Source organism: Dromiciops gliroides, chromosome 5, assembly GCF_019393635.1.
Source record: "Dromiciops gliroides isolate mDroGli1 chromosome 5, mDroGli1.pri, whole genome shotgun sequence".
NCBI classification, from domain to species: domain Eukaryota; kingdom Metazoa; phylum Chordata; class Mammalia; order Microbiotheria; family Microbiotheriidae; genus Dromiciops; species Dromiciops gliroides.
Window position 1 is genome coordinate 198,146,326 of NC_057865.1, and position 21,292 is coordinate 198,167,617.

General features: G+C 41.4%; 1 protein-coding gene across 1 annotated transcript in view; it reads left to right on the plus strand.

Annotated features, from left to right (window-relative positions):
• The window catches only part of CRACR2A (calcium release activated channel regulator 2A), a 210,163-nt gene extending 189,778 nt beyond the window's left edge, over window positions 1-20,385 (plus strand). Inside the window, exons 15-19 of the mRNA XM_043967976.1 lie at window positions 175-256; window positions 472-586; window positions 14,671-14,772; window positions 15,866-15,942; window positions 19,803-20,385. Of these exons, the coding sequence (XP_043823911.1) occupies window positions 175-256; window positions 472-586; window positions 14,671-14,772; window positions 15,866-15,942; window positions 19,803-19,893 (467 nt within the window). The 3' untranslated portion in view covers window positions 19,894-20,385. The remainder of the gene's footprint in view (window positions 1-174; window positions 257-471; window positions 587-14,670; window positions 14,773-15,865; window positions 15,943-19,802) is intronic.
• Window positions 20,386-21,292: the final 907 nt, after the last annotated feature.

A 21,292-nucleotide genomic window follows, 5' to 3' on the forward strand; every position in this document is an offset into this window, starting at 1 on the left:
TTGCATCATCTCTCTCAGTTTCATCTCCCTTATCTGTAAATGGGAGGATTATAGTAATTGATTTCCAAAGTTCATTCTAGCTCTAAATTTCTGTGATTCTACAATCCAAGATACAACCAGTGCCCCATGAATAGGCCTAGACCAACCCTGACAGGCTTTGTTTTTACCTTGCAGGGCTAGATTACCAAGTGAAGACAGTGAAAGTGGACAGATCCCAGGTGGCCTTGCAGCTGTGGGACACAGCTGGGCAAGAGAGGTGAGGAAATGCCCTTTGCTTCCCCACCCTGTCATCCTACCTTTCTGGTCCCAATTTAACCCTCTTCCTTGTTCCCCTTTACTTCCTACTCCATATTGAGTTGTCTTTCCGGAATCTAGCTGAAGATCCAAGCTCCTCCACTTTTGGGGGGATGGGGGTTGGAGGGGGTGGAATGTTACATTTCTGACAGAGCTGGGGGGATCCCTTATCGGCAGGTATCGCTGCATCACCCAGCAGTTCTTCCGCAAGGCAGATGGTGTCATTGTGATGTACGACATCACAGCCAAGCAGACATTCATGTCCATCCGCCAGTGGCTGACGAGTGTCGAGGTGAGCTGATGCCATTACTTGAGCTCCTGTCAGCAAATTTTAGCCACAGCTCATGGCTGCTTTCTGTTCTTTTGCCTCCTTCTCAGCCTCTAACCTTATCCCAAACATTACCTTCCTACTCTCCACCATTCTAGAATAGTCTTCCTCTCTGCTACTCCATATCCCCTCTCCACTTTTTGCAGCCTAGCTCAAAACTTGCCTATGCCCTCAAACTTTCCCTGGTTTTCCCCACCCATCTTTTTTTCACACCTCTTCTTTTCTCTGCATCCATTCATCCCCTCATGTACTTAATTTGTATTCTACATTAGTAGAAGTATATGTGTGGTGTGTTGGAAATAAATGACCTAGAGTTAGAAGACCTAGATTGGAGTCTTGGTCCCTTTAACAAGCTGAGTGATCTTAGCCAAATTATTTTATTTCTCTGGGTCCTGTTTTTTTCATCCATAAAACACACACACATATATTTTGTGGGGCAATGAGGGTTAAGTGACTTTCCCAGGGTCACACAACTAGTAAGTGACAAGTGTCTGAGGCCAGGGTCCTCCTGAATCTAGGGTCGGTGCTTTATCCATCTAGCTGCCCCCATCCATAAAATATTGCTAATATCAATACTACCTACTTCTTGAGGTTATTGGGAGGGGAGGGTTAAGTGAGAAAATACAGATAATAGAATTTTGAGCCCATGAAGCACTATACTACTATCACTGATTACCATCCTTATTATGATGGCATCGTGTAACAGGTGGAGATGGATCAGAACCTCCCAGGACTTCAGGTGATCAAAGTTTTTGGACAAAGTCTGTGATAGACTAGTGTCATACTGAATTCCTTGGTAGCTGTAATGAGACGAGATATAATAGGGATTTGATTTCATTTGTTTACATAAATTCATATATCCATTCGCTGGGCAGCTAGGTGGCACAGTGGAAAGAGTCAGGGTTTCAATCTGGCCTCAGACGCTTACTAGCTATGGGACCCTGGGCAAGTCATTTCAGCCTGTTTGCCTCAGTTTCCTTATCTGTAAAATGAGCTGGAGAAGGAAATGACAAACCTTTTTAGTATCTTTGCCAAGAAAATCCCAAATGAGGTCACAAAGAGTCAGGCACAACTGAAATGACTGAACAACAAAATATTCATTTCTAACAGTTAGTACACACATATTGTGTACCCAGCACTGAACTAGGCTCTGAGAAATATATAAAATTCAATACAATGCCTGCCTTCAAGGTCAATTGAGATGGAGCCCAAAGATCAAGACTGAGTATGTACTATATAACTTAGGGCAAGTCACTTCACATTTAGGGCCTCAGTTCTTCACCCCTTAAAAGTTATAACTGTCTTTAGTTCTTAAGTCTCTTGTCTTCCATAACTTTCCTGTCATTTCAACATTATTAAAAAACTTAGCAAGACCAAAGACAGTGTGGACAAGTCAATTGTGGGCTTCAGTTGCTACATTTGTCAATGGGAAAATAGTATCTTACTTCTGTTAAGATGTGGGCTGGACCAGATGACATGAGGGCCCTTCTTGATTTAAGAGATAGGATTCTTTTCACTCCTTGAAGGGTAATGTGTGTAATAAAAGGATAACACACAGAAGAAAGATTTAAAAAAGACCCATGAAGATGTTTACAACAAACTTCTTTTTCACCGTCAAGGTCAATGGAGCCATCACACTTGAACTCTAATGATCCCAGATATGCCTAGAGATAGAATTAAAGAGAAAATGAGGGGAAAGCAGCTGCTTTGAGAGACTAATTCACAGAGTCCAGGGCACTTTCCGCTGGGCTACATTGAACTGTACTGGACATTGTAAAATATCCAGAGTTATATAGAACACAGTTTCTGCTCTGAAGGGCATAGAAAAGAGGAGACATCAAATCCAGGGCGGGAAATCTAGGACAGTGTCAGTACTGAGAATGAAGACTGAAAAAACATTATCAACTACCAATCGATATGTCTACTTTCCCAACTACATATAATTTTTGTAATAATCTTATAAACATCTATCAAGAGTGTCCTTGATGAAAACATTAGTAGGAAACAGTCAAGCTTTTAGAAGTGATATTCTATAATAGACAATCTTTACCACTAAGGATCTGACTAAAAGATGTAGAGAATACAGATCTCACTCTTATTTTTTTGTTGTTGATTATTTTAAAATATAATTAGATTCAGTGAAGCAAAACATAGCCTTAAAGGCTCTCTTCCAACAAAATGTCCCCATACTTGCATTAAAATTATTCAAAATTATTCAAAATTATACAAAATAGGAAAAATAGAAGTAACCTTGTTAAGCAATCAACCATTCATTAAAATTCTTGTAAAAATCACAAAACAGGGAGATATATGTTTACCAGAGATATTTCCATGGTCATGAAGGAATGAAGGAAATCTAATGTCCACTGAATAGGATTAGGTGGTGAGGTCCTCCAGATGGAACATGACATTGTATTAGTTGAATTGGGCCCTGGAACATCCCAGAGGAGGAAGAGAATAAGCATTTATTAAGCACCTACTTTTTCACAAGGCAATGTGCCAGGCACTTTGCAAATATTATCGTATTTGATCCTCACAACAATCCCAGGAGATAAGTAGAGAGATTCCTGGAAATATTTGTAAGCACTCCAAAGAGTTTGGAAACCTCCAGAAAGAAACACATAAATGGAGAACATCTATGGTACAGATTATGGCATGCAGTTAGATGGACAATCCCTAGAGCTTTCCATTATGAGGAGACAGAGAGACACAGAGAGAAAAAAAACTATAGATACAAGTGGTCAGGAGTGAGTTCATGCACTTGTTCATAAGTGAGTGAGTGAGTGGGTGAATGTGGGTGTGAGTCTTTTTCTACAAATGGACAAGCTGAGCCCAGAATTCAACAGGAGAAAGGGGGCAGACTAGATTGCCTCTGGGAATTTACAGAGCTCCTTTAATGATTCCAAACTTCTCCAGGTAACAAAAGCCCATTCTAAAAAGTGCTATTATTCTAACAATGTTGTTGTATGACTGTGAGTCATAGAACACTCAGTCTCTGAAGAATCAAAAATGAGTGTCACCCAGAGGGCAGTGGAGAAACTGGAAAGGTAAGCAGGCTACAACACATAACAGAAACAAAACCAACAACAACAACCACCTTAAGAAGTGGAATAATAGAGGAGATCATCAGACAAAGAGAAGGGTTAGTCACATGGTGAGAGTAAGAAATAACTGGAGAATAGGAAGGGAAGATAGAAGGAAAGAAGGGAGGGATAGAGGAGGGAAGGAAAGAAAGAAAGAAAGAAAGAGAAGGAAGGGAGTGAGTGAGTGAGAATGGAAGAGGGATGGGAGAAATGGAGGAGGGAACAAAGGGAAGGAGGAAGGAAGGGAGGGAGGAAGGAATGAAGGAAGGGAAGAAGGGAGGGAAGAAGAAAGGAAAGGAGGAATGGAGGGAGGAAGGTGTGGAGGAGGGAGGAAGGAAGGAAATAAATGTTCAGTAAGTTCCTACTATGTGCCAGGCACTATGCTAAGCACATCACAAATATCATATTTTGATCCTCTCAACAACCTTGAAAAGTAATTGCGATTATTATTACTATTTTTACAGATGAGAAAAATGAGGCACTCACAAGATGTGACTTTTAGCCAGGGTCACATAGCTAGAAAGTATCTGAGGCTGGATTCAAATGAAGGTCTTCATGATTCCAGGAAGTATCACAATGGCACAAGATGTAGATATTCTATCCCAATAGGGTCTGTGCTCAATCAGTATTGTTGACTGCCTATGGTTTTTCCCCTCCATTGTTCAGTCATGTCTAATTCTTCATGACCTCATGGACCATAGCATGCCAGTTCCTTATATCCTCCTCTTTTATCTTCTCAAAGTCTGTCCAAGCTCATGTTTGTTGTTTCCATCACAGCATCTATCCATCTCATCCTCTGTTGTTCCCTTTCCCTTTTGCCTTCAGTCTTCCCCAACACCAAGATCTTTTCCAATGAGTCCCATCTTCTCTTTATGTGGCCAAACTAATTAAGCATCAGTTTCAGTATTTGACTTTCCATTGAATAGTCTGAATTGATTTCTTTGAGCACTGACTGATTTGATCTCCTTCTTGCCCAGTTTGTTGTCTCAAAAGTCTTCTCCAGTACCACAATTTGAAAGCGTCGATTCTGTGGTGCTCAGCTAACTTTCACAACCATACATTGCTATTGGAAAAAACCAAAGTTTTAACAATCCGAACCTTTGTCTGCAAGGTGATGTCTCTGCTTTTTAGTCTGCTGTCCAGATTGGCCATAGCTTCCCTTCCAAGGACCGTGTCTAATTTCATGACCCATCTGCAGTGATCTTTGAGCCTAAGAATAAAAAATCTGGCACTGCTTCCATTTCTTCTCCCTCTATTTGCCAGAAAGTGATGGGACCCATTACCATACCCTCAAAAAATTGTAACTAAGAGAGATCCTAATTTCTGGTGCTCCTTAACCAAATTCTCTACAATTTAATATATTATTTCTCAAAGTTAGAGTGACAATTATGATGAATCATGCATGAAATATGACAACCTCTAAAGAATTAATATTTGAAAAAGGCAACTGAGAAGATGCATGTTGGGTATTAATAGGCTGCAGTGGATTGCCAATGAAAAATTGTGTGCAAGAAGTGGCATAACCTAAAAAATGTCATCAAATAAATGGGCCAGTCCTGTAATGAGAGCAAAGGATAACAGTGGTGCAGCTTTTGGGTTCTGTTGGAAAGCACTTCATGTTCACTAGCCTACAGGGTAAAAAGAGCCACTGGTCTTCAAGTCAAGGAATGGGTCTAAATTCCACTGCTTCCAATTTCCAGTATGACCTTGAGCAAATCATTTAACTTCTCTGAGCCTCAGTTTTCCCATCTGGAAAATGGAAGCTGTAATAGTTGCATTGCCGGGGCAGCTAGGTGGTACAGTGGATAGAGCACTGGCCCTGGAGTCAGGAGTACCTGAGTTCAAATCCAGCCTCAGACACTTAACACTTACTAGCTGTGTGACCCTGGGAAAGTCACTTAACCCCAATTGCCTCACTAAAAAAATAAATAAATAAATAAATAAAAATAGTTGCATTGCCTACCTCACAGGCATATTGTGTGGAAATACTCAGCAAACCTTAAAGTGCTGTATAGGTGGTAGGTAGTTAAGATTCAATGTGGTGTGTGTTTTCAGCATAAATTCACATTTCCTCCACTAATGTCCTGGTCAGATGCCACATCAAAATATCCAGCTAACCATCAGTACTCAACATCTACATATGCCCAAAGAGCTCTAACAGGTCCTACCAAATTGGAAAGTCCTGAACAATGGGCCAGGAGACTATCCGTCGGCCATCCAGCCTGGTTTTCTGTTTTGCCCTTCTCTTCTCAATACCTAGCACCGTGTTGTGTATGTTGTAGTGGCTTATTAAATGCTTGTTGAGTTAAATGGAGTTGAATCATCAGAAGGCTGACCCCTGAGTAATGCAACTAGGGGGCTGGAATCTGAAATCACGGCTCCTCCTCCTTTCAAGTTGGAGCCTTGTGCAGAAAGCAGGAGCTGTGTCATGTGAAGGGAGGCATGTTAAAGGTATGGAGCACTGGCATCATCGAGACACTTGTTTTCAAGGCTCCTGAGAATCTCAGTCAGTCTGCCTTGGCAACCAGCAATCAGAGATGTCAGATGATGTATTAAAACCTGACACCTAATTTGACGGAGGGGGGTACTGACAAGCAGTTCTTTGTATTTGCGCTCTACCATATTTTTTCCAAGGAGTTCTAAGTCACTTGAATTGGCAAAGGGAAGACAGAGGGGGAGATCTAATAACAGCCTTCAAGTATTTGAAGAGTTATTATTAAGAGAATGGTGACCAGCTGTTCTTTATTTCTCTCCTCCCCCGAAAGGCAGAACAAGAAGAAATGGGCTTAAATTGCTGCAGGTTATACAGAAGAACACATTTTCTGCTGGAAAGAGGATTGGAGCAGGTGTCTGGGAGTAACTCCTGGGAAGCTCCAAGGAGAAGCTGTACCCCTACCCCAGTTCACCACTAACTAGCTATGTCACATGGGGGAACTCTAGGAAATTCTTTGGTGAAAGCGATCCTGATATGTTCAGGCTGTCAGAAGTACAGTCTTGCTTGGCTGTGGAAGAGTGGATGAGTTTCTTATGAAGTGGGGTTTTTCCCCTCACATTGAACAAAAATCTGTCTCACTGTAACTTCCTCACCCTTCCTTACAGTGATCTCTTGTAGTCCAAAGATTCTTGAAATCCTTCTCTAAAGCCCCAGAGCAGCCCACATTTAATATCATCTCTTCTTCCTTGATGAAGCAGTATCAGGAAATTCCTGGATTTGGATCCTGGATGTGCCATTTACTACCTGAGTGATCTTGGCAAGTCACTTCCCTTTTCTGTGCCTCAGTTTCCTCACCTGTAAAATGAGGGGGTTGGACAAGATGCTCCCTAGGACTACTAGCTTTAGAGCTCAGTTCCTATCACTACACTTGTTTAGCTCTATCCCCTACCCATCTGCTTTCAGTTGCCACCCAGGAGACTCTGGCTTCCTTAGGAATGAGATTAGAAATTTCCCTATGAAAGGAATTGAAACTTTTGGCTAGAGAATACTTGTTGTTGAATCTTCTTGGTTACATATATATTTTAGTGCATTTCTCATAACTCAAAGCACCTGGAGATCTCTGTGGCCTCTTTCTCCCTTGGAGCCTTCCATGCCCACTGGAGTCAAATGGACTGACCCAACCTAATGACATTGGGTACCTATGCAAGGGAGCTTTGTAATTGCTCTCTATACCCCATGTAAAGCTCAGGATGATGGGGCAAAAAGGACCTCAGAGATCATCTGGTTTAACCTATTCATTTCACATAGGAGGAAACAGGCTCAGAGAGGTGGTAACTTGCCCAGGCCACACAGCAAGCTCATGGCATTGCCAAGATCAGAAACCCAATCTCTATGGTCTCTCTCATGGCTAATCCCTATGTCCAGGAGGCCTCTACTGGAGACTATATTTGATCATACCATGGTTCATCCCTACCTTGGCATGGGAAGCAGCCCAGTTCTCCTTTCAGATCGCATGCGTGGGGCTGCTTCCCTTGCCACTCCCAGGTTGCTAGCTAATTCACATTGCGCAGTCTTTGTGAGCAGTGGCACCTTACAGCACAGAACAAAAAATAGCACAGTTGGAGGCTTGGTTTTGTTTTTTTCCATGTTCCAACTTGAGCTTGAAGTGCTGGCAGTTTAGAATGAACTACACAAATAAATCTTGTTTTGACTCATAGTCCAGGGGCTGGATAAATATGGAAACCCCCAAGATATAATTTTGCAGTCATTTTTCCTGAGCATAACAGCACATTTTATTATGCAGAGAAATTTTTTTTTTGTTCTTGCTCCAAAGAAACACCAGCACTCTCCAGGCTAAATGTTTTTTCTTGCCTCTCACCAAATATATTTTGAAACACACACACATTCACACCACATCTCCCAAATATAACAACTCTATGTTCTATACCGCAAAGCAGGCTGCCTTTCTGAGTTACAGCCTGTCATATTTAAAATCAGAAAGAGGTAGGGTTGTGAATTCCAGAGTCTTGTCTTCCACATGTTTGAATTTTGGAGAATATCAACAAAAATGATCATAAGGATAGAAAAATCTTCCCTATTACTGAGACCCAGTGAGAAGGAACTCACCCAAAATCTTATAACGAGTTATCAGAAGAGCCTATCCAGGCTTGCTAAAGAGAGTCAGGTTAAAAGTTGAGGATTTACAAAGGAGATGTTGTTGTTGTTCATCCTTAATTCTTGGAAGATGACCAATGACATCACAAGGGTGATTTAGGAATGAATTGGATCTCAGGGAGGCAGAACTATGCAAGGTCCTCTGTCTCACACTCTCCTCCAGAGTCATTGAAATCCAGTGGCTAGACAAAAGTCAAGACAACTGGTGATGGCCCAGGATGCAGTGGGCCTTTCTAAATTAAGGTCTTTTCCCAGGTCTCAATTTGTCTGAGGCAACGCCCATTCAATGACTAGGGGCTATAAGAATTGAGAGAAAAGATGGTACAAATTACCATCACAAAACTATCTGGGAGGTGAAGCCTTTAAAGTTTCTGGCCAGAATAGAAAATAATTTCTATTTACACTCATTTTATTATTATGGTGATTTGTTGTTGTTGTTGTTTCTTTGAGCAGGGCATTGAGGGTTAAGAGACTTGCTCAGGGTCACACAGCTATTGTCAAGTGTCTGAGTTCAGATTTGAACTCAGGTGCTCCTGAATCCAGGGCCTGTGCTTTATCTACCACTCCAGCTAGCTGCCCCTACACTCATTTTAAACCATGAAAACCTAGATTTTGCTTTAGTATAAGGAACTGCTTCCTAACATTGACTTAGGAAATGTTGGTCTTAAAATAAAATGGGCTTAGGGGCAGCTAGATGGTACAGTGGATAGAGCACCGGCCCTGGAGTCAGGAGTACCTGAGTTCAAATCCATCCTCAGACACTTAACACTAGCTGTGTACCCCTGGGCAATTCACTTAACCCCAATTGCCTCACTAAAAATAAATAAAAAAAACAAAATGAGCTGCCTCCTATGGAAGTGTGCTGCCTGTCCCTAGTAGCATTTGAACAGAGGGTGCCTGATTGGTTTTTGTTTTTTTTTTTTAGTGAGGCAATGGGGGTTAAGTGACTTGCCCAGGGTCACACAGCTAGTAAGTGTTAAGTGTCTAAGGCCGGATTTGAACTCAGGTACTCCTGATTCCAGGGCTGGTGCTCTATCCACTGTGCCACCTAGCTGCCCCGATTGCTTTTTTTTTTTTAATTTAGTGAGGCAATTAGGGTTAAGTGACTTGCCCAAGGTCACACAGCTAGTAAGTGTTAAGTGTCTGAGGCTGGATTTGAACTCAGGTACTCCTGACTCCAAGGCCAGTGCTCTATCCACTGTGCCACCTAGCTGCCCCTCCCCGATTGCTTTTTAAGAATATCAAAAAAGAATAAGGGTTGGATCAGATGACCCCTGATATCTCTTCTGACTACCAAGTTTCTATGATTTTGTGACTCATCAGGCTACAATGTCAAAGGCTGACAAAGCATTTGTTTGAAATTATTATAAATAGTATGGGAGCCTAAATAGAGACATGTTCATCAAATTGCAAATAGAACAGGGATCACCACATGATGCTTAAAAGAACATTTTGGGGTCTTTATTTACCTTTAGAGCAAACTTAGAAAATTCACTACTCCAAGGCTTGGGGTGAGCTAAAAATGTTCAATCAGGTTAAAGAGGGTATATATAAATTAATGAATAATGGACCTATAAGAGTTTCCTAAGGAAATAAGAAATGAGAGGAAGGGGCAAACTGGGAAGGCAGATAGTGTGTGTGTGTGTGTGTGTGTGTGTGTGTGTGTGATGCCTTAGTTTTGAAGTTGATGTCATGAAAGGAAACTATTGGCCCACAGACTATATACTGGGTCCATGATCAGAGATAGAATCTTGGGTTAGTAGGACTATGGTTCTGATCTAAGGTGGCAATAGTGTGGAAGTTAGAAGAGAACTCAAATATCATTTAGTCCAACACCGTAATTTTACAAATGGGGAAACTGAGGCCCAGAGAAGTGACACAAATTGTCCAGAGTCATGCAGTGACAGAATCTATGAATAATCCTATGTTCTCCAAAGCCAATGTGTCCTTCCTCTGATACATGGTTGTGGAACAACCATGAGCTGCCCAAGCAGGTAAAATTCCTCCTCTGCAAAATTAGCCCAATAATACTTCACTACCTCCTTCTCAGGGTTAATATGAAGACAATGTTTTGCTAACATTGAAGTGCCTTAGAAATATGAGCTCTCAAGAATAAAACTTGATGATCTTGAATGATCGCTGGGGATAACACTCCCAAACAGATACATTTTTGCCTGTGGAATGATGTAATTAGAATGTAGAATACTTGGAGGTCTGTGCCTGCTCAACCATCTACTTTGTGGGATCTTCAAAATGTTGGTTGATTGGCATGACTATAGAAGAACTGGTCCTCAGACCAGGTTTTGGGGTGACTTCATTGCCACTGAGTTCCCTCTGCCATGCTAGAGGGAAAGGGGACCGGCTGTTTGCCAGTCACTTCTGTTCACCAGGAGGCTGGTTCAGGGCTACTTTGATACTTTCAATCTTGAGACAATGCCACCTTTTGTCAAGAGGCTCTTTAAAAGTTGTGATGATGGGGGTGGCTAGGTGGCGCAGTGGATAGAGCACCGGCCCTGGAGTCAGGAGTACCTGAGTTCAAATCCGGCCTCAGACACTTAACACTTATTAGCTGTGTGACACTGGGCAAGTCACTTAACCCCAATTGCCTCACTAAAAAACAAAAAACAAACAAACAAAAAAAGTTGTGATGATGCCTACCAAGATTCTGAAGCTTTTGACTATTTGTTCTTAAAATTAATGTTGTTTTAAATAAACAGATACCTATGCTGCCTTAAAAAGGCCGGGGGGGGGGGGAAGCAGCTAGGTGGTGCAGTGGATAGAGCACCAGCCCTGGAGTCAGGAGGATCTGAGTTCAAATCTGGCACTTGACATTTGCAAGCTGTGTGACCCTGGGCAAGTCACTTAACTCTGGTTGCCTCCCCCCCCCCCAACAAAACAACATTGGCTTCCATGGGGAGTGCATTGTGGGAGAAGCATTAGGAATTGAACTAAATAAGAAAGAGAAAGAAACTATTGATTATTTCAATGTGGGTGAGAGGGCAGATCTCAGAGGATTTGGACCTATGAAGAAGACCAGAGATTAAATTTCAGAAGAAGCTTGTACTGGGGCAAGTAGGTGGTGCAGTGGATAAAGCACCAGCCCTGGATTCAGGAGGACCTGAGTTCAAATCCAGGCTCAGACACTTGACACTAACTAGCTGTGTGACTCTGGGCAAGTCACTTAACCCTCATTGCCCCACAAAAAACAAACAACAACAAAAAAAGGAGCAGCAGCTTGTACAAACTTGGGAGAAAGCAAGAAAAATTTAAAGAACAATTTCCAGGTTCAGATGCTCCTTCTGGCTTCAGTGAAAGAACGGTGAAGAAGGATGAGATTAAGAAGTAGAAACCTGAAGAGGAAGGGATGAAGTGAAATGAATTGCTGGGTAATTGGAAAAGTCTTTGGAAAGTGCAGCAAGCTGATGAAATAGAAAGGAGGTTGGGAGGAAGAGGAGGTGGAGAAGGAGAAAAAGTGGGTGTGACTGTGAAATTATTGAGAATAAAAGAAAGAAAGTAACTGTTAAGTTACAAAAAGGTGACTAGAGGCTATACAAAATTTTAAACCAGATATTTAGGGGTAAGGTATAAATGCCCATTGGGAGTTCAAAAAAATTAAGTCTGATAATTTTAGCCAGTAAGGCAAATAGGCCATTTTGTCCAACCACCTAATGTTTTACAGATGAGGAAACTGAAGTACACAGAAATTAAGTAACTTCCCAAGGGTCACACAGCTATTATGTATCTAAAGAAGGATTTGAAACCATTTCTTCCTGACTCCAAGCCCAATGCCCTCTCCACTGCACCACACTGCTTCTAGATTGGATAATTACTTGTTGAGAATGTTGTAGTTAACATTCCTTTTGTACCTGGGTTGGACTGTATGGGTTCTGAGTTTCCAACTCTAAATTCTGTAATTTTGTTGATCTCTAAAATGCCTTCCGGCTCTGAACTTTCATAAATGCTGTAACATGTCATTGCACAACCTGAGATAGAAGCATTGTGATTAATAGAGTGCCAGATAGCAAGGAGAGGTAACTATGCTATAAGAATGAGAAACTAGGGGGAAATACAGATTATTCCAAACATCTTACTGCACTTTTAAGATTAGGTTATTAAAGCTTGAAACAGCACTAAGACTTTTGGGATACCTTGTACTTAAAAGAAGATGGTTCTGGGAGCAGCTAGGTGGTGCAGTGGATAAAGCACTGGCCCTGGATTCAGGAGGACCTGAGTTCAAATTTGGCCTCAGACACTTGACACTTACTAGCTGTGTGACCCCAGGCAAGTCACTTAAACCTTATTTCCCTGTCTCCCCCCCGCCCAAGAAAAAGATGGTGCTATGCTTTATTTTACTTTAGGTTCTTTTGGAACAGTCTCTCAGTCTCTCTGGGCCCTAGTTCCCTATTCTGTAAATAAGTTATGTATTATTTTAAACTATTGAAACTTGACAAAATTGACTGTATTATCTCATATAACCATTAAGAGTTCATTGAGAATCTTCAGGTGTAATTGTGAATTAAACTTAAAATTATTATGACTGTTAGATGAGATTCAGCCATTTATTTGGAATTATGGTGATTATTAAAAGAATCCATGAAACTATCAGGTTTTGTAGCTTCTGTGACTCCACAGCACCTCTATTCAATTTTTTAAAAAATTCAGTTGCTAGGGATTAGCATAAGTTGTCAAATAAGTATTAAAGTGCTAATTAGAGCTTTCACAAAGTAAAAATAATAGCTTGCCTAGGGTTATTAAATATGGACATTATCATTTTTACTCATTTTTATTTCAACGTATTAGGCCCATTTTTCAAACTCAGGGAGAGGTGAGGCAAGTATATATTGCATTTCGTGTTTTGGGGGAAGTGAATACACAGATGTTCTGTCCTAAAGACTAGCTAGCAGAGCCTTATTGGAAGGTGGCCATTATGTGAGTGAATTACATAATTACCCAGTATTAACTCCTTGAATAGAATAATAATAATTACATTAAGTAATATTACATTAATGGCATTAGAACATTGTTATAATGATTTTTAAAGAAACAAATGACATTTAACCTCTTTAAGGTTTACAGAGCTCTTCTTGAGCATTGGCATGGTTCCTGACATACGGGTGCTTTAAAGCTTGTTAATTGATTGATTCTTCACAATAATCCTCAAAGGGGGTCAGATGGCTTCAGTGGCTTGTAGAATCTCAAAATTTAGACCCCAAGAGAACCATAGAGGGCCATCTAGGCTAACACCCTCATTGTACACAATTGAGCTCTAGTCTATTGACTTCAAGCCCTTATACATCAGGAACATCTTTTTCTGGATGCCAGTCTAGAAAGGAAAGAGCTCTAGAGCCCAGAGTGGTGGCTTCTACTAAGGTATCTGGGCGGACTCCCTGGATGCCTACTGTGTACTGCCGTTAGCTGTGGCAGCTCTGGTGTCTCTGGGAATACCTTGGACTCTCCTTGAAGGTGTGGGGTAAGGGGAATCCGGCATTGTCTGAAAGTATATAAATAACCTAGTTTACATCTTCTGCCTTCCCCCTCCCCCTACGTTATAGTGAACCAGCTTGGGCAATGTAGGGATGGAGAATCCAGTGTATACTTTGGAGACCAAATGTAGTTCACTGCCAGACCTGATGATTGTCATAAGATTTAGAGGTAGTAGAGACCTTGGAAATCATCTAGTCCCTAGCTTATTAATTTATTTATTGAGTGGGGGGGGCAATTAGGGTTAAGTGACTTGCCTAGGGTCACACAGCTAGTGTTAAGTGTCAAGTGTCTGAGGCTGGATTTGAACTCAGTTCCTCTTGAGTCTAGGGCTGGTACTTTATCCATTGCACCACCTAGCTGCCCCTAGTTCCTAGCTTCTTAAACTGTGAGTTGTGACCCCCATTTGGGGATCATATAACTGAATGTTGGGGGTCACAAAAAATTTCACAACAGCAAAAGGTTATGCATACCTATTTTATATACTATATACTTGGGGTCACATAAACATTTATTAGACAAAAAAAGGTCACAAGTGGAAAAAGTTTGAGAAGTCCTGACCTAGTTTAACACTCCCCTATTTTACCAGTGGGTAAACTAAGGTCTGGGGAGAGGAAGCAACTTCTCCAAGGTCAAGTAAGGAGGTTAGCGAGGACATATAACTCTAAAGCCAATGAAATTTGGAAATACTGGACACCACCAAGCCCTGCAGAGAAGTCAGCTTTCCCATCTCTTCCCTTGTGATGACTTTATCTCCCATCTCTGAGACTTTTAACCTCTGCTTGCCTCTTGGAAACCAGCCTTTGTCACTCCTTCTGGGCTCTGGTTTCTCCCGCTCTTGAGTCCGATCTAGCTGGGGCTTGTCTGTTCTATAGGAAGCTGTGGGAGAGAACATTTCCATCCTTCTTCTGGGCAATAAGGTTGACAATGAAAAAGAGAGAGAAGTCCCCCAGGGACATGGAGAACGTCTTGCCAAGGTAAGGATCAGGTATCTCTACCCATACTAGGGTCAGTCGGGAAAAGGATTCCTCCTGGGGAAAGTCACAGGTGATCAATAGAATTTGATTAGAGGCCACTTGGGATTGAGGGCAATCTCTCACACCTTCAGTAGCTCAGAAGCCAAGATGAAGGGGATAAGATGAAGGAAAGATTCCCAGGAAGGAACCAAACATCTGAAACTAAACATGCTTTGAAAACAAGCACAAGCCTACTAGCCCAAGAGAGCAGTGAAATAAGCCCAAGTCTAATGAAAGTAGCCAGTTACCCAAAGGAGGAGGCAATTTCCTTGCCTGTTTTTATTCCGTCTTTGTTTGTTCTGGGCACTCTTGTTTGTCAGCAAGGGGTTCATCAGAGCTGAGGTGGGAGTGGCTGAATGTGTTGGTTGCAAAAAGATATGTATGATAGATAAGAAGAGCTGAAGTGGGACAAAAAGATGTACCTGTGTAGCATTGTGAGGTATTGATGGAGGGGAAAAAAAGAAAGTTAACATGATAATTTTATTATATATTTAAAAAGGAAAATAAGTTGTACATAATAGATTCGCAGTTTCATGTACAATTATTTTTTTCTATTCTACTGTTACGGAAATGCCTTTTTAATTTCTAAAGTTTAGAATAAAATAAAGAAAATTTTTAAAAATCAAAATTTATTGACTGACAAAAATTGATGTTTTTTTAAATTGCCCTGCAATCCTTAACATAATGAATCTCTTTTCATAAAGTAGAGAGGGAATGTGGAACAATCAAACCTAGTTGTAACCCAGCCTGATGTGAAGAATTGTGCAGTACTTCCCATAGGAAAGAGGCAGCATTATCAGTATTATGATGATAATGGTAAATTGCCAGTATTCTGCTTGATACTGTCCTACACTCAACCAGTGAACCTGAAGGATATAATAGAGTAAGGCTGAGTTAGGAAGGTCTGGGAGGAGCTAGTGAGTCTTAATAAAGACCATACAGGATTCTGGATAAAGGATTGTAGAATGCTTTTCATTCCTAATGTCTTTCCTAAGAAACTACACCCTTCTGCCTCCCTCTAAACACTTCTTTTCCTTCTGTCTCATGGATCTAGGAGAATGATTTGATCTTCTATGAATGCAGTGCATATTCGGGCCATAATGTCAAAGAATCTCTTCTTCACCTAGCCAGGTAAAGGAAAAAAAATAACTCTCTACCTTCCACAGTGTAATGAATGTCTTAAAGGGAAAAAAGAATGAGGGAGCCAAATCTGGTTGTGATTCAGTCTTATGATAGTCATTGTATAGCCTTCTACAAAAGACATGGCAAGAGTGAATACGGTTGTCTCAGGATGGAGAAGGTCCTATCCATCTCTTCAGAGGAATAGAGCAGAGGAAAAACACTAACTAGACTTGGAATATGGGGGCTTAAAGATCCTAAAAATCTCTCCCTTCAAGAGTCTGGAGGAGTAAACCAACCAATGGGACAGGGTCTGATATGTATCTTGCATATAATAGATGATTTTAAAAATATTTGGTGGATTGAATTGAATTTGAATTTGAAGAATTTGAGATCAAAGTTTAAAGAAACCTCAAGGATGACTTTTCTTTTTTTTTCTGTCAGGTTTTTTTTCTTTGTGTTTGGGGATGTGGGTCCAGAAGAAACTCTATGAAGAAAGTTAATCCTAGATTTGGATGGAGATGGTGTTAATAAAGGCATGATCCTCTGAAGTCAAATGGTTGTTTACTGTATCTAAAATCTGTCATAGAGAGATAATATAGGAAAAAAAGAAAATAACTGATTTACTAAAGAAAACAAATGTCAGAGAGAACAAGGGCTGATGTTGCTTTGCTGGTCATCATTTTAGTCCCTTCATCCCCTTCCCAAGACAAGGTACTTTTCACCACAATCTGAGAAGAGCATAATTCTGTCATGATTAACTTGCAGGAAGGTAAACCCAAGGAGAAACGGGGACTTCTTCAGTCTGACAGCCTTGCCTCTAGATTAGACACCATTTTAACTTTTGACAGCAAAATGAAGGCCCCAAGCATGGGGTGAATCCTCACAAAGTGTGGTCGGTTTCAGGGGAGAAGGTTTGGTCCAAATGGACAGAGGGTTTAAGTGTGGACCTAATGAGGTATGTGGTATTGGAGAAGTCACCCCTGTGTCATGGAAAGAGCACTAAAGCACAGGTCAGGAGAGCTGCGATCATGCCCTGTACTCTCACCGTGATTTGCGGTGTCGCTGTGGGTAACAGTCCCACTTCTCTCTGGGCCTCACTTTCCTCATCTATAAAATTTGGGGGTTGGAGGGAGAGACAACATGGCACAATGGGTATGGTGCTAGATTTGAAGTGCAAGGACCTAATTCTGTTACTTCTCCAGGTCTCAGTTCCTCCATCTGTACAATGAGGGGATTGGATTACATGATTTAATATCCTTTCAAGCACTAAATGCTGTGGTCTTATGTTTCCTGGTGAACTGACAATCAAAAGATAGTACTTAGAATACACATGACACAACAAAACACAATACAGTATAAGAATTCAAGATATATTAAGTTGTTGTTTGGTCATTTCAGTTGTGTCCTCATTTGGGATTTTCTTGGCAAAGGTCCTGGATTGGGGTGCCATTTTCTCCTCCATATCATTTTACAGATTAGGAAACTGAGGCAAACAAGGTGAAGTGACTTGCCCAGGGTCACATAGCTAGGAAGCATCTGAGGCCAGATTTGAACTCAGGAAGATAAGTTTTTCTGACTCCAGGCCTGGCACTCTATCCATTGTACCACCTACTGTATATAGAAGTATACATACTAAGCAGTGGGAGAGAAAGGAAATTTTGATCAAACATGGTGTGCTCTCATGCCTAGTTGGGAATAAGACACCAACACAGATGACTACAATGCACGCTATTCCCTGATAAGTGCATCAGAGCACTGGAATAATAGAAGTAGTGATTTACATAATGTGTTAGCCTGTAATATGCTTCCCACACATTAACTCACTGGAGCCTTATAACTGCAGAGTGGGGTAGGTGATTCAGATGTTATTATTCCCATTTAATAGCTAAGGAAACTGAGACCCAAAGAGATGAAGTTACTTATCCAGGATAATAAGATAATAAGTGACCAAGCTGAGATTTAAAAGGAAACCAGATAAAAATGCAAGATTAAGCCCCTAGGGTAAAGCAAAAGAGGCTTAGAGAGGTAGAGGAGCCAAAGACAAAGTTGGACTACTTGAAAGTGTCACCCAACACTAGGCCAGTGGGAATTCCTGAAGACAATGTTCTTTAGCCACCCATACCTACCCCAATACCACACAGCACATTTTGGAGGTTTGACCACTTTCTTAAGGGCATAAAAATCTAAAAACACTCTCATACTAACAATTACTTAGTGTATCTACTGGAGAGTTAATATCTGAGGGACTGGGGAGGGTTATCTAGGTGGTGCAGTGGATAGAGCACTGCCCCTGAAGTTGGGAGAACCAGAGTTGAAATTTTACTACAGACACTTACTAGCTGTGTGACCCCGGGAAAGTCACTTAATCCCAATTGCCTTAAACACCTGGGGCCATCTCCAGTCGTCCTGATATATATCTTGCCACTGGACCCAGATGGCTCTGGAAGAGAGAGGGAGGTTGGTGACATTGGTGACCTCCCTCACTTAAATACAATTCAGTGCAAGTTATGACATTACCCCCAATGTCATGGTCCTCTTTGAGAAGGAAGGACAAACAATAACAACAGTATCAGTGGGAAAAATACTGAAGTAGGAGCCGAGAGATGTGATCTTAGGTAGTCTTAGCTCCCCACTGACTCATTATCAAAGCCTGGTCAAGTCTTCTCTCAGCCTCAGTTTCCACATCTGTAAAATGTAGATGACAATAACACTATCTCACTTGCCAAAGTCTCAAGATTGTCCTAAGAATGCAATGAGGGGGCAGCTAGATGGCGCAGTGGATAGAGCACCGGCCCTGGAGTCAGGAGTACCTGAGTTCAAATCCGGCCTCAGACACTTAACACTTACTAGCTGTGTGACCCTGGGCAAGTCACTTAACCCCAATTGCCTCACTAAAAAAAAAAAAAAAAAAAAAAAAGAATGCAATGAGCTGAGTAGATACCTCTTCCTACTCCTTTGCACAGGCCAGAGTCCACAAATGTAGTGCTTTGCATATATTGTCAGTTTTTTTTAATTTACAAATTTTTTCCTCGTTAGTATTCATTTTTTTTTTTAGTGAGGCAATTGGGGTTAAGTGACTTGCCCAGGGTCACACAGCTAGTAAGTGTTAAGTGTCTGAGGTCGGATTTGAACTCAGGTACTCCTGACTCCAGGGCCGGTGCTCTATCCACTGCGCCATCTAGCTGCCCCAGTATTCTTATTATATTATTGCAGTTTTATGTGCAATCTTTTTTATCATACTGTTATAGAAATGCTTGTTTTACTCCACAAATTAAAAATACAATAATTAAAACATTTTTTTCTCTTTCTTTTTTTCCTCTTAAAAGTGAGTCTTTGTTATAAGGGATAGCTCTCTGGGAGAGAGAAGGATGCAGGAGAAATATAAGTGTTGCAAAAACATAGCTAAATCTTTTTTTTTAAAGTGAATTTTTAAAAAATGAAATGAATGATTTAATGAATGAACAAAGCATTTATTAATAGTTTACTCTACTGAAATCACTGTGCTAAGTGCTGGGGATAAAACCAGAAAGGTAAGACAAGTCTGTGCTTTCAAGGAGCTTACATTGACAAATCTGAAGTTGTATATGACCATGAGATACCTCTACTATTCTTTTAATGTCTCTGGCACTCATCTCCCCTATTACCTTGTGGCTCAGCCCACTGGCTGACATGATAATCATAGATCAGATAGTAACTGCTATTTACTAGCTCTATGGCTACGGGCGAGTCATCTCCTCTCTATGAACCTCAGTTTCCTGATCTCTCAGATGGAGATAAATAATACTTGCACTGCCTACTTCTAGCCTTCACCATGACTCATCTGGAGGTTGTTCCTCCCTAACTGATGACTCATCTTCTTCCTTTCCCAGGATCCTCAAGGAACGGGAGGACACTGTGAGAGACAATATTGTCCAGGTCCACCAGCAACCTAAGAAGAAGGCCTGCTGTGGCCAGCAGTAGAGTACCCAGACTATGCTTTGGATCACGACAAGGCCCGTGTACGATCTGGAATACCAGTTCTTTGTTGAAGTCAACATATGCTCAGAGCTTGATTCACTTTGATGACTCATTCCTCCTCTTTGAAATGATCTAACCTTGTGGGAGCTGCTGTTAGACACTAGGGGGCCGCTTTCCCCTCTCTTCTTCCTCAAGCCCAGATGTCCATTTCTAAAGCCTGCTTCTATGGCGAAGGAGGGGGTCGGGATGGAGAGGGGAGGAACAGGCTTGGCAGAGGTCACCATGTGCCTTTTCACATCTCCCTTCTTCTTCCCTAGCCCAGGGCATACTCCGCATCGTAGTAGCCCTGGCATTTTTTATAGGACAGATTTGCTGCTTCTTGGACAGCAGCCTGAATCCTCCTCAGGGACTATATCAAGGTACATTCTCTGGTAACTGAACTGTCTCAATAAGCACTTCCTAGGCCTCCGTCCTGTCTAGCTGTGTTTAAATGAATTCGACTCAATAAAGATTTCTTGTGAAAATACCAAGACGGGAGCCACTCATATTCCAATCCCAAACTTCTCCAGGGTGTCCTGACTCAAAAAGGCATTGATTAGGACTCTGAGCTTCAGTTACTTCTTCTGTTACAAAAGGAGGTGGGACTAGATGATATCTCAAGCCCCTCCACATCTTTGTGGAGCAGGGCATAGGCCAGACCCTTTGTACTAGCCCAACCCTGACCCAGGTTGAAAGGGGCAACAACTAGACTGACTATTGCTTTGGGGCCAGTAACCTTGCTCATTCTGATTGGTCACCTTCAGTGACATTCAGTTCTTACAAAGGACCCATGGCCTCACCAACAAACCTCCACTCCTCCCTCCCACCCCCACTAGGCTAAACTGTGGGCAATTGTACTACATCAGGGGTTTGGTACCTAATGTAGGTAAAAGAAATGAAAATAAGGAAAGAAGGAAGGAAGGAAAGAAGGAAGGAAGGAAGGAAGGAAGGAAGGAAGGAAGGAAGGAAGGAAGGAAGGAAGGAAGGAAGGAAGGAAGGAAGGGAGAGAAAAAGGAGGGAGGGAGGGAAAGAAGAAAAAGGAAGAAAGGAGGGAGGGAAGAAAGAAAAAAAGATGGAGAAAAACCATCTGCTTCTAAAAGAGACCATTTCTGGGGGATATAAACACAATATATATAGCTATATAAAATCCATTTTCTAAATGTTTCTCAAAATAGCTTTTAGAAAAACTGTATATGGTGATTAATGGGCTAGATTGACAGTCAGGGAAGAGAAATCACTATGCTTTCAGATATGCCATAGAAGCCCTACACTAGGTCCATAGTTACCAACTTAATTTTCTTTTTTTCTTCTCCTTTCCTCACTCTCCCCCCCCCTCCAACACACCCCTTCCACAGGAGATCAG